This window comes from Ahaetulla prasina, chromosome 11 (genome assembly GCF_028640845.1).
Source record: "Ahaetulla prasina isolate Xishuangbanna chromosome 11, ASM2864084v1, whole genome shotgun sequence".
NCBI lineage: Eukaryota > Metazoa > Chordata > Lepidosauria > Squamata > Colubridae > Ahaetulla > Ahaetulla prasina.
Genome location: NC_080549.1, coordinates 4,370,005 through 4,394,546, shown reverse-complemented (window position 1 = coordinate 4,394,546; position 24,542 = coordinate 4,370,005). Strand labels below are relative to the sequence as shown.

The 24,542-nt window shown below is 43.3% G+C and overlaps 1 protein-coding gene across 1 annotated transcript in view; it reads right to left on the bottom strand.

Annotated features, from left to right (window-relative positions):
* Positions 1-24,542, bottom strand: part of AFF2 (ALF transcription elongation factor 2) — a 340,517-nt gene that overhangs the window by 79,942 nt on the left and 236,033 nt on the right. The window contains exon 8 of the mRNA XM_058196752.1: positions 5,155-5,206. Coding sequence (XP_058052735.1) covers positions 5,155-5,206 — 52 coding nt within the window. The remainder of the gene's footprint in view (positions 1-5,154; positions 5,207-24,542) is intronic.

Here is a 24,542-nt window from a genome sequence, read left to right as displayed (position 1 = left end):
ATTGCATGCTTATGCTAGGCCCGTGATGGCGAACCTATGCACTCATGCCTGAAGTCGCACGCGCAGCAGCGTCGCCCGTTACTCGTCAGGGTTTCTGGTGCGCATGTGCACGCGATGATCAGCTGGCCCTTTTGCATACGGCAGTTCCAGAAAATAGAAGAACTGGTCTTCTGTTTTCCTGCGTGAGCATGCTCGCTGGTCAGCTGATTGTCTCGTGTGCGCATGCGCGCCAGAAACCCGGAAGAGGAGCTGGCTGAAACCGGAAGTTTAGTAGCTGAAACCGGAAGTTCATTTTCGGGTGTGCACATGCGCCCTGGCCAGCTCCTCTTCCAGATTGCTCGAGCAAGGGGTTGGACTAAGAGACCTCCAAGGTCCGTTCCAACTATTATTTTATGTTCTCTCTTAAAAACTGTGGCTTATGTACCGCCAAGGTAAAAATTCGTGCGACTTCTCAAGGTAAAACGAAATAAATCCTTTTATGATATAATGTAATGAAAGAATCCATCTTGATGAGCTTGCTGCTATGTAGCTTCCAGTTTGAATCAGGTCAAACCAGGGGTGAAATGCTCCTGGTTCAGTCCGGTTTGCCCGAACCGGTAGTAAAAAATGTAAAAAAAAAAAAGTTCCGGCGATCAGGTGAGCGATGCGCGATCGTATGAGCTTTTTTTTTTTTTTAACTTTTTAAATATTTTTTACTACCGGTTCTCCGGAACTGGTAGTAAAAATGCTTTAAACAAGTAAAAAAAAGAGGCTTTAATAATCACAGCTGTGCCACGCGATCATCAGAGCCTTTTTTTTAACCTTTTAAAAGCATTTTTTTACAACCTATTCACCTGAATAGGTAGTAAACCAGTTCAAATTTCACCACTGGATCAAACCATGATCTTTCAAGCTTAAAGGGCCACATTAAGCTTGAAAGATCTCCATGGTTTATTTAGGAAGTTTTCTTTAAGTCTTCTTTTTCCTCTTCCAAATGGAAGAGGAAATAGTTTAAAAAAAAAGGCCATTTCAGTTAATAATACACTCTCTTTTCTTGTTGGTGTTGAACATCTATAGCTGTTGTCTATGTGGGAGTTAAACTTCAGGGTCTTAAAAAGGTAAAGGTTCCCTTCGCACATATGTGCTAGTCGTTCCCGACTCTAGGGGGCGGTGCTCATCTCCGTTTCAAAGTTGAAGACCCAGCGCTGTCCGAAGACGTCTCTGTGGTCATGTGGCCGGCATGACTCAACACCAAAGGCGCACGGAATGCTGTTACCTTCCCACCAAAGGTGGTCCCTATTTTTTCTACTTGCATTTTTTACGTGCTTTCGAAACTGCTAGGTTGGCAGAAGCTGGGACAAGTAACAGGAGCTCACCCCGTTACACGGCAGCACTAGGGATTTGAACCGCTGAGCTGCTGACCTTTCGATCGACAAGCTCAACGTCCTAGCCCCTGAGCCACCACGTCCCTTCTGAGCCACCGCGTCCCTTCAGGGTCTTAAATAAAGATAATTTTGGTTTTCAGGAAAATCACAAAGTTTGTGATCTTTTGCCTATCCCCCAATATTTCCGGACTGACATGCTCAAAAAATTAATAAAAAAAAATTTCTAGGACCACCTAATCAACATTTCTTCAGAGGATTCAGCCCTTCGCTAGCGAAGTCTCACTATGGAAGCCAAAGAGGTCGTCCCCTTTTAAAAAGGAATTTATTCTATTTATAGGGACATCATTATCCCTATAAGCCTCCAATGAAGCTCAGTGGCAAGGAAACTGCTCTGCATTCAAATACTCTATCAAAGTTATTGATAGTTGGTCTCACTCTCATCCATCTGATTTCTTCCCCCCCATTCTCTCCCCAATCGCCTTGAGGAGCTGACCTTGTTCTCCTTGTGTGTTCACTATTGATGTCATGACTGAGAAATGGCTTCTCAGCGCTTCTACTGATAACACAATAAATAGGTTGTGTGTTTCTCTTGTCTGGAAGGTAAACAGCTTTTTTTGAGAGAGAGAGAAGGGGGAGGGGGAGAGAGAGGGGAGAGAGAGGGAGAGAGACAGAGTGAGAGGGGGACGGAGAGGGAGAGAGAGATGGGGAGAGAAAGAGAGGGAGAGGAAGAGAGAGAGAGACAGAGAGAGAGGGAGAAAGAGAGAGAGATGGGGAGAGAAAGAGAGGGAGAGGAAGAGAGAGAGAGAGAGGGAGAAACAGACAGAGAGAGAGAGAAGGGGGGAGAGAGAGGGAGACAGAGAGAAACAGAGACAGAGACAGAAAGGGAGAGGGGAAGGGGGAGAGGGGGAGAGAGAGAGAGAGAGAAACGGTAGGAGAGAGAGAGAGAGAGAGAAAGACACAGAGAGAGAAAGACACAAAGAGAGCGAGAGAGAAGGGGAGAGAGGAGACAAGAGAGGAGACAGAGAAAGAGAGAGAGAGATGGGAGAGAAAGAGAGGAGAGGAAGAGAGAGAGAGAGGAGAAACAGACAGAGAGAGAGAGGGAGAGAGAGGAGACAGAGAAACAGAGACAGAGACAGAAAGGGAGGGGAAGGGGAGAGGGAGAGAGAGAGAGAGAAACGGTAGGAGAGAGAGGAGAGAGAGAAAGACACAGAGAGAAAGACACAAAGAGGCGAGAGAGAAGGGGAGAGAGGAGACAAGAGAGGAGACAGAGAAAGAGACAGAGAGATGGAGAGAGAGAGGAAAAACAGACAGAGAGGGAGAGAGAGAGGGAGAGAGAGAGAGAGGGAGAGAGAGAGAGAGAGAGGGAGAGAGAGAGAAAGACAGAGAGAGAGAGGGAGAGATGGGGAGAGAGGGAGAGAGGGAGAGAGAGAGAGAGAGAGAGAGAGAGGGAGAGAGAGATAGGAGCTTAAAAGGGAGTGAATGGGGAGAGGATGTTATTGAAAGGAGAAATTTAAGATGGTTGTCTTTTTGAAAAAAGGATTGTCTTAATTGCCAGAAAGCTAACTTTTAAGCAGAATTAAACACATACACACACACACACACACACACACACACACACAAAACACCTGTTGGCTGCAAAGATTCCTTCCTCCTCTAAGAATTTAAAGAGAAGCAGCATTTAACCTCCCATTTTCAAAGCCTCCTGGCGTTTAAATAATTCTTTTTGTTTTGTTTTGTTTGTTTGCAATTACCCAACACAAACAGAGCAACAGTAAATAAATGTTCCGAGTAGATCGCTAACCTGTAGGAGGGCTTAAGGAAATACGATCTGAGGGCCACGTGTGTAAAAGACGATCATGTAAGCTCAGCGGAGGGAGAGAGAAAGGGGGCAGAGATTAAAAAAAAAAAGCACTCCCACCCTCCGTTCTGCCAAAAAATGCAGAAAACAATGAAGCGGACCCACTGAGGGGTATCTGACGTTCCTGTGGTCCAAAAGCCAGCAATGTGCTTTAAATTAAGGACAGACATTTCAAAGGTTAAGAGGGCTGTTTCTTGAGCAGAAAGCAGAACAAAGAAATGGAGAGGAAGGAGGGGAAAAAAATCTTAAAACACCAGAATCTGTTACACTTAACTGGGACGGGAAAAAAAATATCTTCTTAACCCAACCAGAAAAGGGTTTGAGTTATTCCTGCAAAGAATGTTGTAAGGCCGTGAGGGCGAACCTATGGCACACATGGCAGGCAGAGCCCTCTCTGGGGGCACACGCACCATCACCAGCTGCTCTTCTGATTTCGGGCACACTGAAAGCTGGTCTTCGCAGATGCCGGAGCGCCGAAAAACGGCCTGAAAATGGCCTGGAAAACAGCCTGGAAAATGGCCTAAAATGGCCAAAAAACAGGCATGCGTATGCCGACCAGCTGATCTTTGGATTTCCAGTGCTCTGGCATGCACGAAGACCAGCTAGCCTGTGTGCAAGCATGTGCCAGAAACCCAAAGACCAGCTGGACGGCGTGCGCATGTGTACCAGCCAGCTGGTCTTTGGGTTTCCGGCACTCCAGGTCACGGACATGGATGTCAGTGGTGGGTTGCCCCCAGTTTGGACCGGTTCGCAAGAACTGGTAGTAAAACCGACAGAAGGCTCCGTCCACTGACCCGGACATCACCAGGAAGCTTCTGTGCATGTGCATGGCCCCGTTGCAAACCGGTAGTAAAGCTAAGTAGAACTCACCCCTGATGAGTTCTACTACACGTACGTTCCGGTTTCAGCACTCAGTGCCAAAAATGTTCGCCATCACTGTTGTAAGACATTGCTTTTCAGCCACGGATGGTGGATCTAAGGAACTCACTGTCCGCTGCGCTGATTACAACATCAACCCAACATCCACAAGAGGCACTAAGAGATCTCCAAGCTAACTAGATAGGACACGCCGTGAACTTAACGCATGCAAAACGATCCCTTCGCATTGCTGCTGAAGGCATCTTCGGTTTCAAAATATGGAATTTTCCATCAGTCAGCTTTTGCAAACCTATGGAAGGGTGCTGCAAACCATCAGAGGGGACGGGATGGTGGTACCCATGGAGGTGAGATTGACATTGGCAAAGGAGTGGAGATGCTCACCTTACAAGCTCCCTTGGCTTGCCCTTCTTGTCCATTTTGACACCTCCCGAAGTGTCAGAAGACTTTTTGTTCACAGCATGGGAGAACAGGCATTGGAATTTTGAGAAGGTGAACAAGGTTTACCAAGGGCAAAGGATGCAAATGGGATTGTCTACTACTTTTCTTTTTGCTTTTTCTTGGATTTGTGGAAAGGGGGGATGAAGGAAATTTCTGCTTATGGCCTCTATTTAACACCATACCCTGAGTTTTCCTATGGAAAGATGCCGTTGATTTTTGACAACTATGTCGCAAGGAGCTCCTGGAGCCACACACAAATAATCTGGTCGGCCATCTCTGGCTCTGAAACCACATCTTGCCATAAGTGCCATCAGAAATCCAAAACTGATGTCATAATAGCTCCCAGGTGGGGTTGCCTTTGATGAGTTGCAAGAAGAACACAACATCAACCAGTGGGAGAAGTAAGTCACTTGGAAGGGCAAGGAGAACCAACAGACTCTTGGATAACAGAAGGTCCTGAAGGCCCACAATGAAGGAAAATGGCAAATTAAATGTATCTATTTTTGGCAGAAATGACAACCTGAATAAGGGATAATTGTGGTAAATGCTGATTGTTAGGGAAGCTACCTTTGAAAAGCAAAGCTTTGGCAGTTTGGGGTGTCTTAAAAAGCTTACCTGATCATTATCGTCTTCATCGCTGCTGAGTTTCAAGTCATCTTCAAGCATTCTTCGTGGGGAAAGAGAAAAAGAAACAGGTTGCAGAGTTACGCAAGGTAGAACAAGCTACTCCCTTCATTGCTGTTATAAAAAAAGCAGGGTTACACTGATGTGGCACCAACTGGAGAGACATCCCATCGATGTCAACCAGCTGAAGAAAAGATTAAAATATCAAGGATGACGAATTAGGGAGAAAACAACCCTGTTGTAATTGGAGCTGTGGGTGCAAATATTCATCAAATATTTAGAGATTGTAAACTTACTAGATGTGACACGACTAAATGTGCGAAAGAGGGCCTTCTTTGTATCAGTATATCTATTTTTGGGAGATACCTCCATGAATTAAGATCTTTGGTTGGGTATTGGATCACTGAAGTCAACATCCAATCAATTAGGTGGTGCCATTCATATGGGTCACAACAACAGACAGAATAGAATAGAATAGAATAGAATAGAATAGAATAGAATAGAATAGAATAGAATAGAATAGAATAGAATAGAAAATGTGGAATAGAATAAATGGAATGGAATGGAATGGAATGGAATGGAATAGAATAGAATAGAATAGAATAGAATAGAATAGAATAGAATAGAATAGAATAGAATAGAATAGGAGTTTTTTATTGGCCAAGTGTGATTGGACACACAAGGAATTTGTCTTTGGTGCATATGCTCTCAGTGTACATAAAAGAAAATATACATTCATCAAAAATTCTAAGGTACAACACTTAATGATAGTCATAGGGTACAAATAAGCAATCAGGAAACAATAGCAATATAAATCGTAAGGATACAAGCAACAAAAGTTACATTTATACAGTCAAAAGTGGAAGATCTCCAGTTCCTCAGTGTTAAACCTCCCTGCTTATTTGTGAAATGCACGTATAATGCGTATAGTCAAGGCTCTGGTTTTCCCAGTTGCAATGGGTGGCTGTGAAAGTTGGACCATAAGGAAGACTGAGTGCCAAAGAATTGGGGCCTTTGAACTCTGGTGCTGGAGAAGACTCCTGTGAGTCCCTTGGACTGCAAGGTGATCCAACCGGTCAGTCCTAGAGGAGATCAACCCTGACTGCTCTTTGGAAGGCCAGATCCTTAAGAGGAAACTCAAATCCTTTGGCCACCTAATGAGAAGGAAGGACTCCCTGGAGAAGAGCCTAATGCTGGGAAAGATTGAGGGCAAAAGAAGAAGGGGATGGCAGAGAAGGAGGTGGCTGGATGGAGTCACTGAAGCAGTTGGTGTGAGCTTCAATGGACTCCAGAGGATGGTAGAGGACAGGAAGGCCTGAAGGAACGTGGTCCATGGGGTCAAGATGGTTCGGACACAACTTTGCAACTAACAACAACAACAAAGTAATTCCTTCTTTGGTTGTTAGGAGGCTCAGCTGCTCCAGAACATCAAGACCTGAAACAACTGAGCATTAACCTCCTAATCTATGAGATGCTTCTGTCCAATATAAGCTTGTAAACAGGGGCTGAGATGGGAGATCTCGTTTCCCTCCTCCTGTCAAAACAAGAAGCCGTGAGGAAATATTAATTGTTCGCAGTCCTCGGATGCTGGGCCTGGAAAACCAGGTGCTCGAAACTCTCGCTTATCTAATTGCCATCTCTGTTTTGCTTCAGGGGGATCGGTCGCCTGCGAGGTTCATGGCAACAGATCACAGAACCACGATTGACCCCTGATTGTTATCAGCGAGGTAGATTACACTCTTTTGCAAAGGCTAAGAGGCCTTCAAGATTCGGTTACAAAAATAACATGTAATTGGCAGGCTACATCGGGATGACAATAAACATCAGTGCCGTTCAAAACCCCTCCCTCCCTCCCTCTCCCCTTCCATTTCCCCCTCCCTTTTCTCCTTCTCCTTCCTTCCTTCCTTCCTTCCTTCCTTCCTTCTTTTCTTCCTTCCTCCCTTTCCCTTTCCCTTTCCCTTCCTTCCTTCCTTCCACCCTGTCTCCCTCCCTCCCTCATTCCCTCCCTTCCTCCCTTCCTTTTCTTCCTTCCTTCCTCCCTTTCCTTCCTTTCCCCTCCCCTCCCCTCCCCTCCCCTTCTCCTTCTCCTTCTCCTTCTCCTTCTCCTTCTCCTTCTCCTTCTCCTTCCTTCCTTCCTTCCTTCCTTCCTTCCTTCCTTCCTTCCTTCCTTCCCCTTTTAAGCATTGCCCTCTCCCCTCCCTTCTCCTGTCCTCCCCTTCACTCTTTTCCCTTCTCCCATTACGTGAAAGCTCTGCCTTTTTCAAAGGAAACCTTTAACAAATCTATTTGGGTTGCCAAAAATATAGAGATCTAAGAAAAGGAAATGATTTAAAGCAAAAAAAAAAAAAAAAGGCCCAAAGGATTTTATTTCTTCATTCCATGCCCATTTTTATTCATTTAACATACTAAACAGCCTTTCCTGACAAAGAAAAGATGGCCAATGGAAAGAACGCGGGGCGGGGTGGGGGAGAGAGAGAGAGAAAAAATACGGGATGATTAATTCAGCTCAGCTGAGAAAGAGCTGGTAGAAGAACTGTCCTTAAATTGGCCAAAGGCTTGTCAAACAGAACTGGCTGGAGAATTTTCCCTGTCTGAAGAGCAGGAGGGGGTGGGCGTGGAAGAACCGGGTGGGCTGTTGAAATAATAAAACTGACTGTTGGGTTTTCTTTGACTCTCTCTTTTTTTAAACTTCCTGAGCCAGCACTACTTAATCAAGAATGCAGCTCCTTCCTTCCTTCCTCTCTTCCTCTCTTTCTCTCTCTCTCTCTCTCTCTCTTCTTCTGGCTCATTAATTTAACTAATCCAGAACTCAGCCAGAAGGCGGTAGCAGAGTCTGGTAACATTTAGAATAATTAAAAGGGAGCGGAATAAGATATTGATAGAATCCTCTTTATTCTTGGACCAGTTCACGTGTGTGTGTATGGGTGTGTGCGTGGAAGGGTTGAGATGCTATAACCAGAATTAATTTGACAGAGGGGAAATGGGTATAATTATGGGCATTATTAAATGGGTGCTATTCAGTATAATAATATCACCAGATCTGGAGAAAGATTTTGAACCAGGGGTTGCTATTCAGCAGGTACTGACAGTAGTAAGGAGAACCAGCAAATATCACCTCTGGCTGGTCCCAGAGTGGGATGGGAATGGGGATTTTGCAGTATCCTTCTCCCAGGAGTGGGATGGGAATGGGGATTTTGCAGAATCTTTCCCCCAGGAGTGGGGAGGGAATGGGGATTTTGCAATATCCTTCCCCCAGGAGTGGGGAGGGAATCGAGATTTTGCAATATCCTTTCCCTGCCATGCCCACCAAACCACACCCACAGAACCGGTAGTAAAAAAAATTTGGATTTCACCAGTGAATTGAACTACAGAGATCTGGCATCTAGAACAGATGTTTTTATTTATTTAATTTATATCCTGTTTCAGGGCAGGTAGATAGTCTTTTCCTCCATCTACTTTTCTCTGGAACAACAACCACAACTTATGAAAGTGATTAAATTTAGAGAGAAAAAGAATGATTCCGTCGTTTTATGAACTTCCATGGTTGATGGCTAGTCTAGGGAAGAGAAGGACCAGGGGAGACATGATAGCAATCTTCCAATATTTGGGGGACTGCCACAGAGAGGAAGGGGGTCAAGCTATTTTCCTAGGCACCCGAAGGCCAGACAAGGAATCATGGATGGAAACTGATCAAGGAGAGATTCAACCTGGAAATAAGGAGAAATTTTCTGGCAGTGAGAACCATCAACCCATGGAACAGAAGTTGCCTTCAGAAGTTGTGGGAGCTTCATTACTGGGGCCTTTCAAGATGAGATTGGACTGCCAGATATGGTGTAGGGTCTCCTGCTTGAGTGGGGGGTTGGACTAGATGACCTACGAGGTCCCTTCCAGCTCTGTTATTATTCTGTTATTATGTTAAGATAGAAAGGATAAATAGAAGCAACGACTTTCAGGAGTGTTTTTGAAATTTAGCTTCATGGTAGCACAACCTCCTCCCGCTCCCCTGCCCTTCTCCACAATCCAAATGAGGATACAAACCATGTGTTCGCGATGCCATCACCCCAGCGTTTGAAGCACTTGCTAGATATATTAAAGGAAAAGCGAAGGCAGGCAGCAAGGCTAAATGAAAAATGAAAACAAGCTCCTTTCTAAAGTGATCTCTGAGGATATTAAGAATTCACTTCATTTTCTATTCGTCTCTGACCCCGGCCGACATAATTATTGAAAAATGCAGGTAGCTGTTTGTCTTGTCATCCATAACAAATGCATCAGATCCCTTGAAGAGGGCAACACCCCCCACCTCTCCAAAGTCTAGCTTAGGAAGGGACGTTTTTGCTCTCATGATTAGAGCGATGCCGTTTGTGCCTCCTGATTGTTTGCCACCTTCTCAATTTGCACACTCCCGTCTTCCGGGCAGGAAGGTTGTTCATCGATCGGAAAGGATTTGCTAAAAATTTGTTTTGTGACAGCCTTGAATTTGTACCCTCAGGGTACGCCGAAGCTACGGAAGGAGTGGAGCTCTCTTGGGAAGGGGGCTGAATCCAGAGGCTTGGAAAATCAAGAACTGGGTCTAATGGAAGAGATTTTAGGCTGTGAAGAGAGAGATGGGAAGGGAAGGGTGGAGGGGAGGGGTGGGGAAGAGAGGAGGGGAGAGGACAGGAGGGGAAAGAAGGGAGAGGAGAGGGGTGAGGAGAGGAAAGAGAAGAGAACGAAGGGAGGGAGGGAAAGGAGAGGGAGGGAGGGAAAGGAGAGGGAGGAAAATGAGGAGAAGTGGAGAGGGAAGAGAAGAAGGAGGGGAGGGAGGGGAGGGGAAAGAAGAGGAGAGGAGAGAGAGGAGAGGAGAGGGGAGGGGAGGGGAGGGAAAAGAAGGTGAGAGGAGAAGCAGAGAGGGAAGACTCAGCCTTCCATCCTTTATAAGGTAGGTAAAATGAGGACCCAGATTGTTGGGGGGGCAATAAGTTGACTTTGTAAAAATATACAAATAGAATGAGACTATTGCCTTATACACTGTAAGCTGCCCTGAGTCTTCGGAGAAGGGCGGGGTATAAATGTAAACAAACAAACAAAAAACAAACAAAGAGAAGAAGAGGGGAAGCGAGGGGAGGGGAAAGAAGAGGAGGGTATTGGAGAAGAGAAGAGAGGAGTTTTTCCTTCTGAACTATTACCCCAACTTGTTGGTTATATTTCACAGACCTCTGACTAGTGCCTAAAGCAATGTTTCTCAATCTCTGGAACTTTTAAGATTCATGGACTTCAGTTCCCAGAATGCCCCAGCCAATATCCTAAAACCTGTTTTCCAGACTGGCTGGGGAATTCTGGGAGTTGAAGTCCATACATCTTAAAGTTCCAGAGATTGAGAAACATTGGGCCTAGAGAGCGAGGGTGGGACAGTAATTAGGGCACCAGGCTAGACACCAGGAGACTGTGAGTTCTAGTTCCACCTCGGGCATGAAGTCATTGTTGGGTGACCTTGGGCCAGTCCCTTTCTTTCAGCCCAAGGAAGGAGGCAATGCAAACCACTTCTGAAAAAACCTTGCCAAAAAACCCCGATTTACTCGCGCAATCTCGAGAAGTCACACAACAACAGTTAGTGCCTAATGATGAGCGGTGCGTTACTTCTTCACTTTTGCAGAGCTAAGAATTTAACAGTCTGTTGGGTCACCTTAGCGCAACCAGGATCACCCGGTTTGGTAGCGATGGCGGCGGGTGGTTCTGAGAACTGGTAGCAAAAATCCTTCCCCCCCGTATGCCCGGCTGAGCTGTGAGATCATCAGAGTTTTTTTTTTTAACTTTTAAAAGCATTTATTCTTCAGCCGAAAAAATGCTTTTAAAAGTAAAAAAAAAAAAAGCCTCTGATGATTACGTGGCTCAGCTGGGATTGTCAGAACCTTTTCAAAGCATTTTTTCTACAACCTCTTCGGCCAAAAATGCTTTTAAAAGGCTCCTCTGGCGATCCCAGCTGAGTTACCTGATCATCAGAGGCTTCTAAAAGCAATTTTTACAACCTCTTCGGCTGAAGAGGTTGTAGAAAAAATGCTTTTAAAAGCAAAAAAAAAAAGTTAGCCACGCCCACCCAGTGACATTAACTTCCCCCCACCAAGCCACGCCCACAGAACTGGTAGTAACAAATTTTACATTTCACCCCTGAGCGCAACTATAATAAATTGATATTCTGTGTGGAAAATTGACACTATTCCTCAGTTTTCATTCCTTTCCAAAATTTTGAAGAATGGATTTTGCTGATTTGAAAAGAACTGACCTGCCCGAGTTGTTAAGAAAATGCCTCTTTCTCAAAGAAAGTCCTTCTAATTATGCCTAATTTATGGGAAACTATATTAAAATCAATCTAAATGTTATTGCAAATGGTTGTGATATGGGCTGCACCACAGAATGAGAGCACTCGGCAGTCGAAAGCTACCACACGGATTGTCATTAATGACTGAACGTGTGCAACAATTGATGTGAATGAATCATGTTAATCGATTTAAATGTAATTAGTTGAACGGGTAAGACTGGAATTTGTGTTACACAAAACAATCAACGGCAATTAAAGTTATTGTGAAAACAGATATTTTCGATGGATACGGCTGCTATTAAAAATAATGATCAGTATCTATAGATGTTTACTGTTTCCAACAACTGTTTCCTACAATAATTGCATAAAACTAGGGAAAGAAGGGAGATTCTAGCCTTGGGGGTCTCAGAAGAAATGCAGAAGAATTCTGAAATTAATCCTTTACAGAACATCACATGTAAGAATAACAACCTTGTGAAGTAGACCAGACAGAAAATATGACCAGATAAGCTACATTAACAGAATCCTGCAAAGCTGAAAGTACAATCTCCCGCCATCATCTTTGGAGCCTGAGAAGTTAAGAGAGAATTCCTTTTGAAATGACTGCCCCATCCATTACACAGGGTGGGCTGTGCTGCCTTTTATCGGATTACCTTACACTGTTACCTTGCCACCAAAGGTGGTCCCTATTTTTCTACTTGCATTTTTTATGTGCTTTCGAACTGCTAGGTTGGCAGAAGCTGGAACAAGTAACCGGAGCTCACCCCATTATGCGGCACTAGGAATTCAAACCGCTGAACTGCTGACCTTTCAATCGACAAGCTCAGCGTCTCTTAGCCGCTGAGCCACCGCGTCCCCCATCTTAATCTAGATGCCCAATAATTCCCATCTTTCAAAAATAACTATTTGATCTTCAGCCTCTTACCCCCAATCCCCAAGGAGGGCACACATACCGTGGAATTCAATTTCTCTGAAGACTCAGGGCGGCTTACACTATGTTAGCAATAGTCTTCATCCTATTTGTATATTTATATACAAAGTCAACTTATTGCCCCCAACAATCTGGGTCCTCATTTTACCTACCTTATAAAGGATGGAAGGCTGAGTCAACCTTGGGCCTGGTGGGACTAGAACCTGCAGTAATCGCAAGCAGCTGCTGTTAATAACAGACTACTTTTGAAGTCAGAGTAGACTTCAAAAGTTGGGGGACGTAAGACGGAGAACGAAAAGGAGAAGTTAAATTAGGTACAGAAATGCTCATGGCTTTTCACGCGAGGCTTCTCGAGGCGTTCGCGGAGATGCAGAAAAGAATGGGTTGCGTATCCTATACGTAGGTTTGTTCAAGGTTTGTTTCTGATGTCTCCAGAATTACATTGGGATGATTTAACCGATTTTTGCAGAATGTAAGGTTTAATGCCACACGTGCTGCGTGTGTATGAAAGTGAGATTTTTCCCTTTCTCCCCCTCTGCTATTTTGTATTTTATTTACTTCTTCCCCCACCCACCCCAAAACGCACACAACTGAAATATTGTTGAGTAAGTCTTGCAGGACCTTGGAGAGCTCCAAAGTTCTCAACTCATTCCAATGTTCATACTACTAGTGACAGGAAGACTAGTTTTGAGTACTTCTGCCCAGTTATGGGCCTCATAGGTAAGTCAGTAGTTTCACATTATTACACAGGTAATTTCACCTTTGTGTTCTGTCTTCCTATGCTACATCCAATGGTCTTTCCAGTTGGCTAAAAGGAAATTTAAAAAATTAGCCAGGAGTCTGACCTTTCTTTCACCCACTTTCTTCCTCTTTATATATATATTTTTCTTATGTTTGTGAGTGTGAGTGAGAGAGGGAGAGGGGGAGAGAGAGAGGGAGAGAGAGGGAGAGAGGAAGGAATGAACAGTGAGAGAGAGAGAGAGAGAGAGAGAGAGAGAGAAAGAGAGAGAAGAAACAAAGGAACAGGAAGAGGGGGAGGGGGAGAGAGAGAGACAAAGAGAGAGAGAAAGGAAGGAACAGGAGAGGGAGAGGGAGAGAGAGAAAGAGAGAGAGAGAGAAAGGAAGGAACAGGGAGAGAGAGAGAGAGAGAGAGAAAGGAAGAAAGAGGAACAGGGAGAGGGAGAAGGAGAAGAAGAAAGAGAGGAAGAAAGAGAGAAGGTTCTTGTGCTAAGAGTGGGCAAATTGACCTTTGGATCAGCCAGTGAAAGTCAATCTAAATATCGGATGGATTTATTTATTTATTTATTTATTTATGTATGTATGTATGTATGTATTTATTTATTTATCTTTTTATTTTATTTTTTTTGTTTTTTGCAGCCCCAAGGCCGAGCCACAACATTGAAATTCAGCAGCACCTTTAACGCAGGCTATAAAAATAAATCTCCCTATAAAATTAGCACGTCATTCGGAAGCGTGAAATGGTTCACAGGTTCGTTCACTGCTTTTGCAAGCTATGTCGTGCCTTATTTTGGAATGGCGTACAAATATCATTTTGAGCAGAAGCCCAATTTTGTTGTTTGTTTGTTTGTTTTTTTAAAAAAATAAGTATTGGGCTACTTTGTGTAGGAGGGGAGTCTAGCCCCATCTGCGATAAACAATGTTTGATGAGAACTGGATCTCTGGATTTTGTTTGGTCAAAAACCATCATCCCCATCCTAACGGCTAATGGGAACAAATTTGATTAGATGTCCGTTGTCATTTTTATGATTCAAAGGCATTCGACGACATGCTGCGTTCTGCCTTGGTTTAATTTTGGCTTAGCTAGACGAGCGAAATCAAACATTGTGGTTTAATCAACAAATACGGCTTAACCAAGCCATCGCTTGGAGCCATGAGCTGATTCTTTCCTGTCAATCTTCCTACGATAAAGTTGACTTGGCGTTCATAGCAAGGATTGCCAGAGAATGAGGAATAATTGCACGGGGAATACAATCCCCTACTTTTCCCCTATGCAATGTGAAAATAAAATAAACATGCTTAAAGATAAATGAAAACATATTTCTTTGGCTTTTTAGGACATGGGTTTTATTTGGAGCCTTGCTTTTGTTGGCAGACTCCATGAATGTAATACTGCCTGATAACCTGATTGAAAAATTAGATCCTATTGTTTTAAAAGGGGTTCCAGCCTGTCTGGGTAAATTTTTACCCCTAAAAAGCCAACGAGGGCTTGAATTTCCCCCAGGCAATTCGAACATTTTATTTTATTTTTAAAGAAAATGTTGCTGGCTACAGACTCGAGTTTGTTCTACTCAGAATCCAGCATTCTCTTCCCTGTTTTGAATTATGGGGTCTGAAGAAAAAAATAAAACCACAGCCCTCTCTTAAATATGGCTAAGGATATACAGCGTTCAAGCTCTTACGGTGCATTCTGCAAAATTAAGATTTGAAAAATCGACTTCCTCCAAGACTGTTTGGGTTGAAGTTCAGAATGGCAAGTCATTCCCTACATAGCAATAGCGCTTAGACTTACATACCGCTTCACAGTGCTTTACAGCCCTCTCTTAGCGGTTTACAGAGTCAAACTCTTGTCCCATCCCCCCAACAATCTGGGTCCTCATTTTACCCACCTCGGAAGGCTGGAAGGCTGAGTCAACCTTGAGCCTGGTGAGATTCGAACTGCCAAATTGCAGTCAGCCGGCAGTCAGCAGAAGTAGCCTGCAGTACTGCACTCTAACTACTGCGCTACCACCGCAGCTTCTCAAAAGCTTCTAACTGCTGAATTCTGGGGTCTGTTTTGGTTACCTAATAAAATAGCAGGGGTGAGATCCAGCAGGTTCTGGAGAACCGGTAGCGGAAATTTTTAGTAGTTTGGAGAACCGGCAAATACCACCTCTGGCTGGCCCCAGAGTGGGGTGGAAATGGAGATTTTGCAATATCCTTCCCCCAGGAGTGGGGAGGGAATGGGGACTTTGCAGTGTCCTTCCCCTGGAGTCGGGTGGGAATGGAGATTTTGCAGTATTCTTCCCCTGCCAGGCCCGCCAAGCCACGCCCACCAAGCCACACCATGCCCACCCAGCCACGCCCACAGAACCGGTAATATAAAAAATTGGATTTCACTACTGATCTACATCAAAGATGAAGTTGCGTGATCTGCTTTGGCCTTCTTTCCTAGCACTTCTTTTTTGAGATATAGCCAATGATGATGATGATGATGATGACGATAATAATAAATATTAAATCCTATCCTATCCTATCCTATCTTATCCCATTCCATTCTTTACTTTCTTATTCTATTCTATTCTATTCTATTCTACCCTTTCTTGACCGGGATGCCTTATGCACGGTCACTCATGCTTTAGTCACTTCCCCTCTGGATTATTGCAATGCTTTCTACATGGGGCTACCCCTGAAGTGCACTCGGAGGCTTCAGTTAGTCCAGAATGCAGCTGCGCGGGTGATCGAGGGAGCCACACGCTGCTCCCAGGTAACACCGCTCCTGCACAGTTTGCACTGGCTACCTGTGGTCTTTCGGGTGCGCTTCAAGGTGTTGGTTACCACCTTTAAAGCGCTCCATGGCTTAGGGCCCGGTTACTTACGGGACCGCCTGCTGTTACCCTATGCCTCCCACCGACCCGTACGCTCACACACAGAGGGTCTTCTCAGGGTGCCGTCCGCCAAGCAATGTTGGCTGGCAGCCCCCAGGGGAAGGGCCTTCTCTGTAGGAGCACCTACCCTCTGGAACGAACTTCCCCCTGGTTTGCGTCAACTACCTGACCTTCGGACCTTTCGCCGTGAATTGAAAACGTATTTGTTCATCCAAGTGGGACTGGCTTAATTTTTAACTTTTAATTTTTAAACTCTGAAATCTGAATTTTAATAATTTTAAATTGGGGTACTGTGTTTTATTGGGGTCAATTAGACGGTTTTACATTTAAACTTCTAAATTTTTCGGCCGTTATATAATATGTTATTTTAATTTGTTGTTTTAATATTGTAGATTGTATATTTTTTAATTTGGCTGTACACCGCCCTGAGTCCTTCGGGAGAAGGGCAGCATAAAAGTCTAAATAATAAATAAATAAATAAATAAATAAATAAATTCCATTTCCATTCCATTCCATTCCATTCCATTCCAATTCCAATTCCAATTCCAATTCCAATTCCAATTCCAATTCCAATTCCAATTCCAATTCTAATTCTAATTCTAATTCTAATTCTAATTCAATTCTAATTCCATTCCATTCTATTACAAATAAAGAAAATGCAATCTTTTCTCTGAGGAACTCTGAGGAAGCCTCTCCTCCCCACCCCTGCAGGACAGTCAAAAGAGGTATTAGCAATGAAACGTAGGAGCTGCAGACAATGATAATTGCTGAGACGACAATCACCATTCAGAGAAAGAGCTGTTCCGTAGGATGCAAAGAGTTTTGCACAGTGCTCTTTCCCAGCCTATAATTCTTAATGGAGTCACTGGAGTGACTCATGGAGAATAACGCTACTTATGGCCATTAGTGACGATGGCTGTACATTGCCTCTAAAACTGGGGTTGTGACACACCTTGCAATATTCTGGGAACCACACAACAGGGGACAATTGTTGAGAGAACAACTGCACTCATCTCTGACGTGTGGATTTTTCACAGATAATCTGTTTCATCAGTTCTGGGAAAAGAAAGCTAAACTCAGGAGGCCTCTTCTCTTCTCTTCTCTTCTCTTCTCTTCTCTTCTCTTCTCTTCTCTTCTCTTCTCTCTTTCCTCTCCTCTCCTCTCCTCTCCTCTCCTCTCCTCTCCTCTCCCCTCCCCTCCTCTTCTCTCCTTCCCTGGTTTAGAATGATCTATAAATTCAAACACTCCATTCAAGGCATCATGGAGCTGGATGAATGAGAGTCAAGGGAATTATGGATTAAAAGGAAAACTCCATTGCCTTTTTATATTTGCAGGAACATTCTGGGGCTTTGAGTTTTGGTTGTTCTCGTTGAGAAACTCATGGTCTTTCCACAGACTTGCAATGGACTTTCTAAACAAGAAGATTCTCCTAGCTAATCAGATTTGCAGGATCCCACCAGAACTTTTGGTTATCATTAAGTCATGGAGATCATTTGTGAATAATTACAAATACTTCCACCTCTCACAATGCTAGACAACACCGTATCAACAGTAGAATTTCAAATTTCTAGGTTCTACCCCATATCGCAAGATCTAAATTGGACACCCAACATCAAAAACGTCATAAAAAAAGCACAGCAAAGAATGTTCTTTCTGTGCCAACTCAGTAAGCTCAAACTGCCCAAGGAGCTGCTGATCCAGTTCTCCAGAGGAATTATTGAGTCTGTCATCTGCACCTCTATAACTGTCTGGTTTGGTTCTGCAACCCAACAAGAAAAACACAGACTTCAGAGGATAATTAGAACTGCAGAAAAAACAATGGCTACCAACCTGCCTTCCATGGAGGACCTGTATACTGCACGAATCAAGAAGAGGGCCGTGAAAATATTTACAGACCCCTCGCATCCAGGTCATAAATTGTTTCAACACCTAATCTTAAAACGACACTATAGAGCACTGCACACCAGAACCACTAGACACAAGAACAGTTTTTTCTCGAACGCCATCACTCTGCTAAACAACTAATTCCCTCAATACTGTCAAACTATTTACTAAATCTGTACTACTATTAATCTTCTCATTGTTCCCATCACCCATCTCTTGCTACATGACTGTATGACTGTAACTTTATTGCTTGTATCCTTACAATTTATATTGATATTGATTGTTTCCTGATTGCTTATTTGTAGCCTATGACTATCATTAAGTGTTGTTTAATTAAGTGTTAGATTTGTACCCAGTGACTATCACTAAATGTTGTAAGTATTGTACCTTGATGAAGGCATCTTTTCTTTTATGTACACTGAGAGCGTATGCACCAAGACAAATTCCTTGTGTGTCCAATCACACTTGGCCAATAAAAAAATTATATTCTCTTCTATAACACCACAACAGTCAGTCAACTGAATGTTCTTTCTCTAAGTAACTTTCTTTATAACTTGATGACTTCTTAACTTTGAAGCTTGCCTTTTCAACCATTTCCCCCAAATAAGATTTCAGGAATGGCTGTCCTCAAACCTTGGCAGAAAGCAGCCACGATAAAACCCTATTCTCTGCTCTCAGACTCAACAAGGTCTCCATGAAGTTTGAGACCTAAACAAGGAGCAGCTCAAAATGATTTGAGGCGTCCAATGTTGGTCTGGTCCATTCTTTCTGCCATCTGAGCAAAAGAAAAAAAATATTTTCAATTTTGCAATATTTTCAAATATTGCAGACACTTCCCTTCCACCACCTTGAAGAGGGAAAACATAAATCGATGCGCCACCTTCCCAATCCAATAAATCATTTACAGCTAGATTCATTGTTCTTCCTACAAGGATTTGGAACCACCTTAGTGTTGTGGCCTGCTGGCACCCAGCAGAGCTGGCAGAAGAGTCGGACAGTGAGGAGGTTGGGGAGAAACTTGGGCCAGTTGTGGAGTCTGGGGAAGGCTCGGAAGAGGGCTCTGCATTGGAGGCAGAGAGAGGGCCAAGGCCATCTGGTAGTTCTTTGCTGCCTCCAGAGTCTCTGGAGTCTGACATCAGCGAGGCAGAACAACAGTGGGAGCCTGTTCCCAGTGTGCGCATGTGCAGAGCTGCCAGAAGACAAGAACAATTAAGAAAATAGGGTCGACTTGGGAGTAAGGCTTGGTGATGATTAGCCCCTCCCATAAGACATAAAGGAGGAGCGAACAGGACGTGAGCTTTTGCAGGAAGCAATTACTTCATCTGGTCGGTTCCAGCTTAGAAAGTTCCATTTGACTCTGTGCCCAGTTTGGCCTTGCCCTGCATGTGGCAATTAGTTCTCTGGCAGCATTCCAAGGGAGATAAGGTGGGTGTTTATAAACATTCCCCTGAAAGACTGTTTGTGAAGCTTTTTGGATTGTGAATGACGATAATTCACAGCCGTGTAAATAAAAAAGGTTTTGCCCAGACTAAGATTGTGCTTTCTGCTTTCTAAGGAAGCCTAGGTCAGAACACTTAGTTCCAGAGAAAGAAATGAGTCTCTTCTTTGTGGTTGTGTTTGGGGTTTTTTTTTGTTTTTTGTTTTGCAAACAAAATAAAAGGTTGGCCTTTGGCACCAGGAGATCATTGTCTTTTTTCTTCTTCTTCTTTTAATCGATCCCCTATCAGGAATGGATTGCCTTGTATCTGTCACTCGAGCATTTATTTGACAGAGATAGCTACTATTGAGACCACAAGTCTTCGCCGCAAGCCATTTAACTTGACAGCTCCACAATAGTCACTTTCTATCCATAGAAAAATGGCGATTTAGCAGCGATGGGGATGTAATAGAATCGCCCGACCTGTCACTCAGCTTTCCATGAGTTCTCCTGGCAGAAGGTTCCTTCCACAAAGCACCGAAGATGAAATATGAGATATGAACATAAGAGAATCGGACACATCAGAAGGCAATTCAAATCGTCTTGATCAACCAACCATGTGGCCGTCTATGTTACAACCAGGAGAGCATTTTTTTTACTCAGTAGAGGAAAACAGAGCTTAAACGGTGAGGTGAAGAACAGGGCGTCTCCTTGTGGGTGAACATTTCTCCAAAAAAAAGATATTACGTTGATCTACTTAAAGCAAAATTTGAAAAATGGGAATACAACTAACTTGACAACGGGGATCTTGTGATGGTCGTATATTTGAGGACTGGTCGTGAGTCACCTTTTTTTTTTCCAGGGCTTCTAACTAAATAAATAAACTTCTAACTAAATAAATGACTGTACGTTGAGTTGTACAGATAGTTCTCGACTTGCAACAGTTCATTAATGACTGTTCAAAGTTACAACGGTCCTGAAAAAAGTGACTTACGGCCGTTTTTCACACTTATGACCTTGTGGTCCTCTGATCAAAATGCAGACGCTTGGAAACTGACTCATACTTATGATGGTCTCAGTGTCCTGGGGTCATGTGATTCCCCCTTTTGTGACCTTCTGACGAGCCAAGAATAGAATAGAATAGAATAGAATTTTTATTGGCCAAGTGTGATTGGACACACAAGGAATTTGTCTTGGTGCATATGCTCTCAGTGTACATAAAAGAAAAGATACCTTCATCAAGGTACAACATTTACAACACAATTGATGATCAATATATCAATATAAATCATAAGGATTGCCAGCAACAAGTTATAGTCATACAGTCATAAGTGGAAGGAGATGGGTGATGGGAATGATGAGAAGATTAATAGTAGTGCAGATTCAGTAAATAGTTTGACAGTGTTGAGGGAATTATTTGTTTAGCAGAGTGATGGCCTTCGGGAAAAAACTGTTCTTGTGTCTAGTTGTTCTGCTGTGCAGAGCCCTATAGCGTCGTTTTGAGGGTAGGAGTTGAAACAGTTTATGTCCAGGATGCGAGGGGTCTGCAAATATTTTCACGGCCCTCTTCTTGATTCGTGCAGTATACAGGTCCTCAATGGAAGGCAAGTTGGTAGCAATTATTTTTTCTGCAGTTCTAATTGTCCTCTGAAGTCTGTGTTTTTCTTGTTGGGTTGCAGAACCGAACCAGACAAGAGGGAAAGCCAGATTCGCTTAACAACCATGTTACTCACTTAACAACTGCAATGATTCACTTAACGTCCATGGCAAGAAAGGTTGTAAAATGGGGTAAAACTCATTTAAGAAAGGTCTCGCTTAGCGACATAAATTTCAGGCTCGATTGCAGTCGTAAGTCGAGCGGTACCTCTATGGAGAATGAGGACCCGACCCACCCTAGATTGCTCTCCTTGTCCGAGTTACCCAAACCTCCTCTTTTCCTTAGCTGGTTTCATTTCAGAAATTATGGCATTTCATGAACAGCTTATGTATTGTTTTGGGAAGAGGAGGCGAGCTTCTAATCTCGCCGCAGCTAACACAAAGCTTTATTTGATTTATTCAGCAATCTTTATAAATCTGCTTTTATGTTTTATTTGATTCCAGCCATTAGCCTGTGCGAGGAAGTAATGCTAAAATATACATCATATCAGCATACCACATTAATCTGCATAAATCTAACCTGCTCGGAGGCTGTTTCAGGTTAACTTCGCAGCCCAGAAAAAAAAAGAGAGAGAGAGAGAGAGAAAGAGATGGAGAGATTACAGTAATTCTGTTTATGAAGTTTCTTGGAAAGTCACTTTTTTCCCCTCCTGAGTCGCTGGCGGGCATACAAATGTTCTCAGCTTAAAAAAATGTTATGTTTAAATTAACTGCGTCATCATTAACATGGTTTCATGTTTTCAATTCCAGAACGAGAAATTGCATCTTACGCCGAGCATTTCCTCTGCTCTGATTGATTTCAAGTTGGAGAATTGGAACGGAGAATTCATTTGGCACCGGGTGTGCGGCTGAGAACTGATTCCCTGGAAAATGTTGGGAGTCCCTTGAAACCTCAACAACACCAACAGCGGCAATATGAAAATTTAATTTCTCTTTGAGACGCTGAAGGAGACTTCGCTATCAATTCTGAAACACTGTTTTGAACATACATTTCTTTTCTCTTTTTTTCTTCTTCTTCTAATCTGTAAGGAAAGTGGAGCCGGAAACTTCATTTGGAGTCTGTAACTGGACTGTAAATGTTTCTAGAAGTGGGAGGAATGGTGAAATTGATGGAATGGATGGTAGGCACGCTGGTGCACTTATGCACGCCCTTTACAGACCTCTTAGGAATGGGGTGAGGTCAACAGTAGACAGTTTAAGCTTAAAGTTTTGGGGGTTTGAGGAAGAAACTACAGAGTCAGGTAGTGCATTCCAGCCATTGACCTCAGGTAGTGCATTCCAGGCATTGACCACTCTGTTACTGAAGTCATATTTTCTGCAATCAAGTTTGGAGTGGTTTACCTTGAGTTTGTATCTATTATTTGCTCGTGTATTGTTGTGGTTGAAGCTGAAGTAGTCATTGACAGGTAGGACGTTGTGGTAGATAATTTTATGTACTACGCTTAGGTCAGATTGAAGTCGCCATAGTTCTAAATTGTCTAAGCCCAAACTTGGGAGTGTGGTGGCTCAAGGTATTTTATTGCGGGTAAAGGAGTGGAGGACTCTTCTCGTAAAATATCTCTGGACTCTCTCGATTGTATTTATGTCTGATATGCAGTGCGGGTTCCAGACAGATGAGCTGTATTCAAGAATTGGTCTAGCAAATGTTTTGTATGCTCTAGCAAGTAGTAGAATATTTTTTTTAATTTTTATTCTATTGTACAGTACGAAAAGGAAAACAAAATGACATAGGAAATTAAGGGAAAGAAAGTGAACGGGAAAAGAGGGTGTGACATACAAGGGGGAAGAGAAAAAGAAAGAAAAGGGGGCATTGAATTCCAGCTCTTCCTAGCATAGTACAAGATAACACCTTCCAACCTCAACTTTTTGCACTAGCCACTCCTATAACGCCAAATTTTTCTAATCAACAAAACCAAGGTCAAAGTTTCATTTTTTTCCCCTTCACAAGCACAAATTCCAGAAGTGATATCCAAATAAGAACATATTTTCCTCTTTAAATAAAGTATGCAATTTAACCATTCCTGCTTTATCTTCCTTACTAGGGAAATGACGTGTATATCTATTTGCAGCTAGTAGTCTTGGTGAGCTCTCACCATTTTTATTTACAAAATTTATTGCATTCTTTCCAATTTTTTGGCCTTACTGAAGAAAAAAAAAAAGGGGGGGGGGGAAGCCGGGAAAATCCCCCCCCCTCTTTATTCAATCTACTTCTGATCCGAAGAATTTGGGGAATTAATTGGAGCCATTCATGGTTAGGGGCAGTCCAGGAGGAGGGACAATGCCATTGTGTAAGCAGGCTATAGAAAGACTCGTTGGCTCAGTGGCTAAGACGCTGAGCTTATCGATTGAAAGATCGGCAGTTCAGCGGTTCGAATCCCTAGTGCCGCATAATGGGGTGAGCTCCCGTTCCTTGTCCCAGCTTCTGCCAACCTAGCAGTTTGAAAGCATGTAAAAAAATGCAAGTAGAAAAACAGAGACCACCTTTGGTGGGAAGGGAACAGCATTCCGTGCACCTTTGGTGTTGAGTCATGCCGGCCACATGACCACGGAGATATCTTCGGACAGCGCTGGCTCTTCGGCTTTGAAACGGGGATGAGCACCGCCACCTAGAGTTGGGAACGACTAGCACATATGTGCGAGGGGAACCTTTACCTTTACTTTTAAGCAGGCTGTAAACAATCGACTGCTCTTATTTCCACTTGGTAATTGTCATTTTTTAAAAAAATGTTTTGATCCTTTCCTTTAGTGTGGGGGGGGGAGGGCAAAAATAGACAGAAACTTTCAACCTGCGGTTCTCTCCTTTGCACAAATCCAGAGAGAGTGAGGGGCGAGAGGAAGGGATAGAGTTATTGATCCAATAGATTCTAATAGCCCTTCAAGCTGTTCCCATCCATCATTTGAATGCATATTCAATGAGCTTTAATCGGCAAATTTGTCACATTTGGAAGCCATTAAGCTTTAATGGATTTATCGTGTTTGTTTAGCGGGTTGTTTTTTTTTTTAATAAATATGATGCATAGACTGTTGCCTTGCTGGCTGCATGTTCAGTCATTTGAATGGAGCCTCAAAATTGGAGCATAAGGCAAAATTATGGTGGGTGTGTAAACAACATGGTCTCTGGTGTGTTCCCAGTGTTGTTTTTCAAACAAGCAAGAACACTATTCTAGAGAGAGGCAGTGGCTGTATAAATAATGACAACATTTGGGGGGGGGGGATTGGATCTAATGTATATGAAACAGATGATGAAACAGATTAACAGAGTTGGAAGGGACCTTATAGGTCATCTAGTCCAACCCCCAGCTGAAGCAGGAGATCCTACACCATTTCTGACAAATGGCAGTCCAATATTTTTTTGAAATCCTCCAGTGATGAAGCTCCCACAACTTCCCAAGGCAACGTCTGTTCCACGGGTTGATTGTGCTCACTGTCAGAAAATTCCTTCTTAATTCCAAGTTGAATCTCTCCTTGTTCAGTTTCCATCCATGATTCCTTGTCTGGAATCCTCCGGGTGCCTTGGAAAACAGCTTGACCCCCTCCTCTCTGTGGCAGCCCCTCAAATATTGGAAGATGCTATCATGTCTCCCCTGGTCC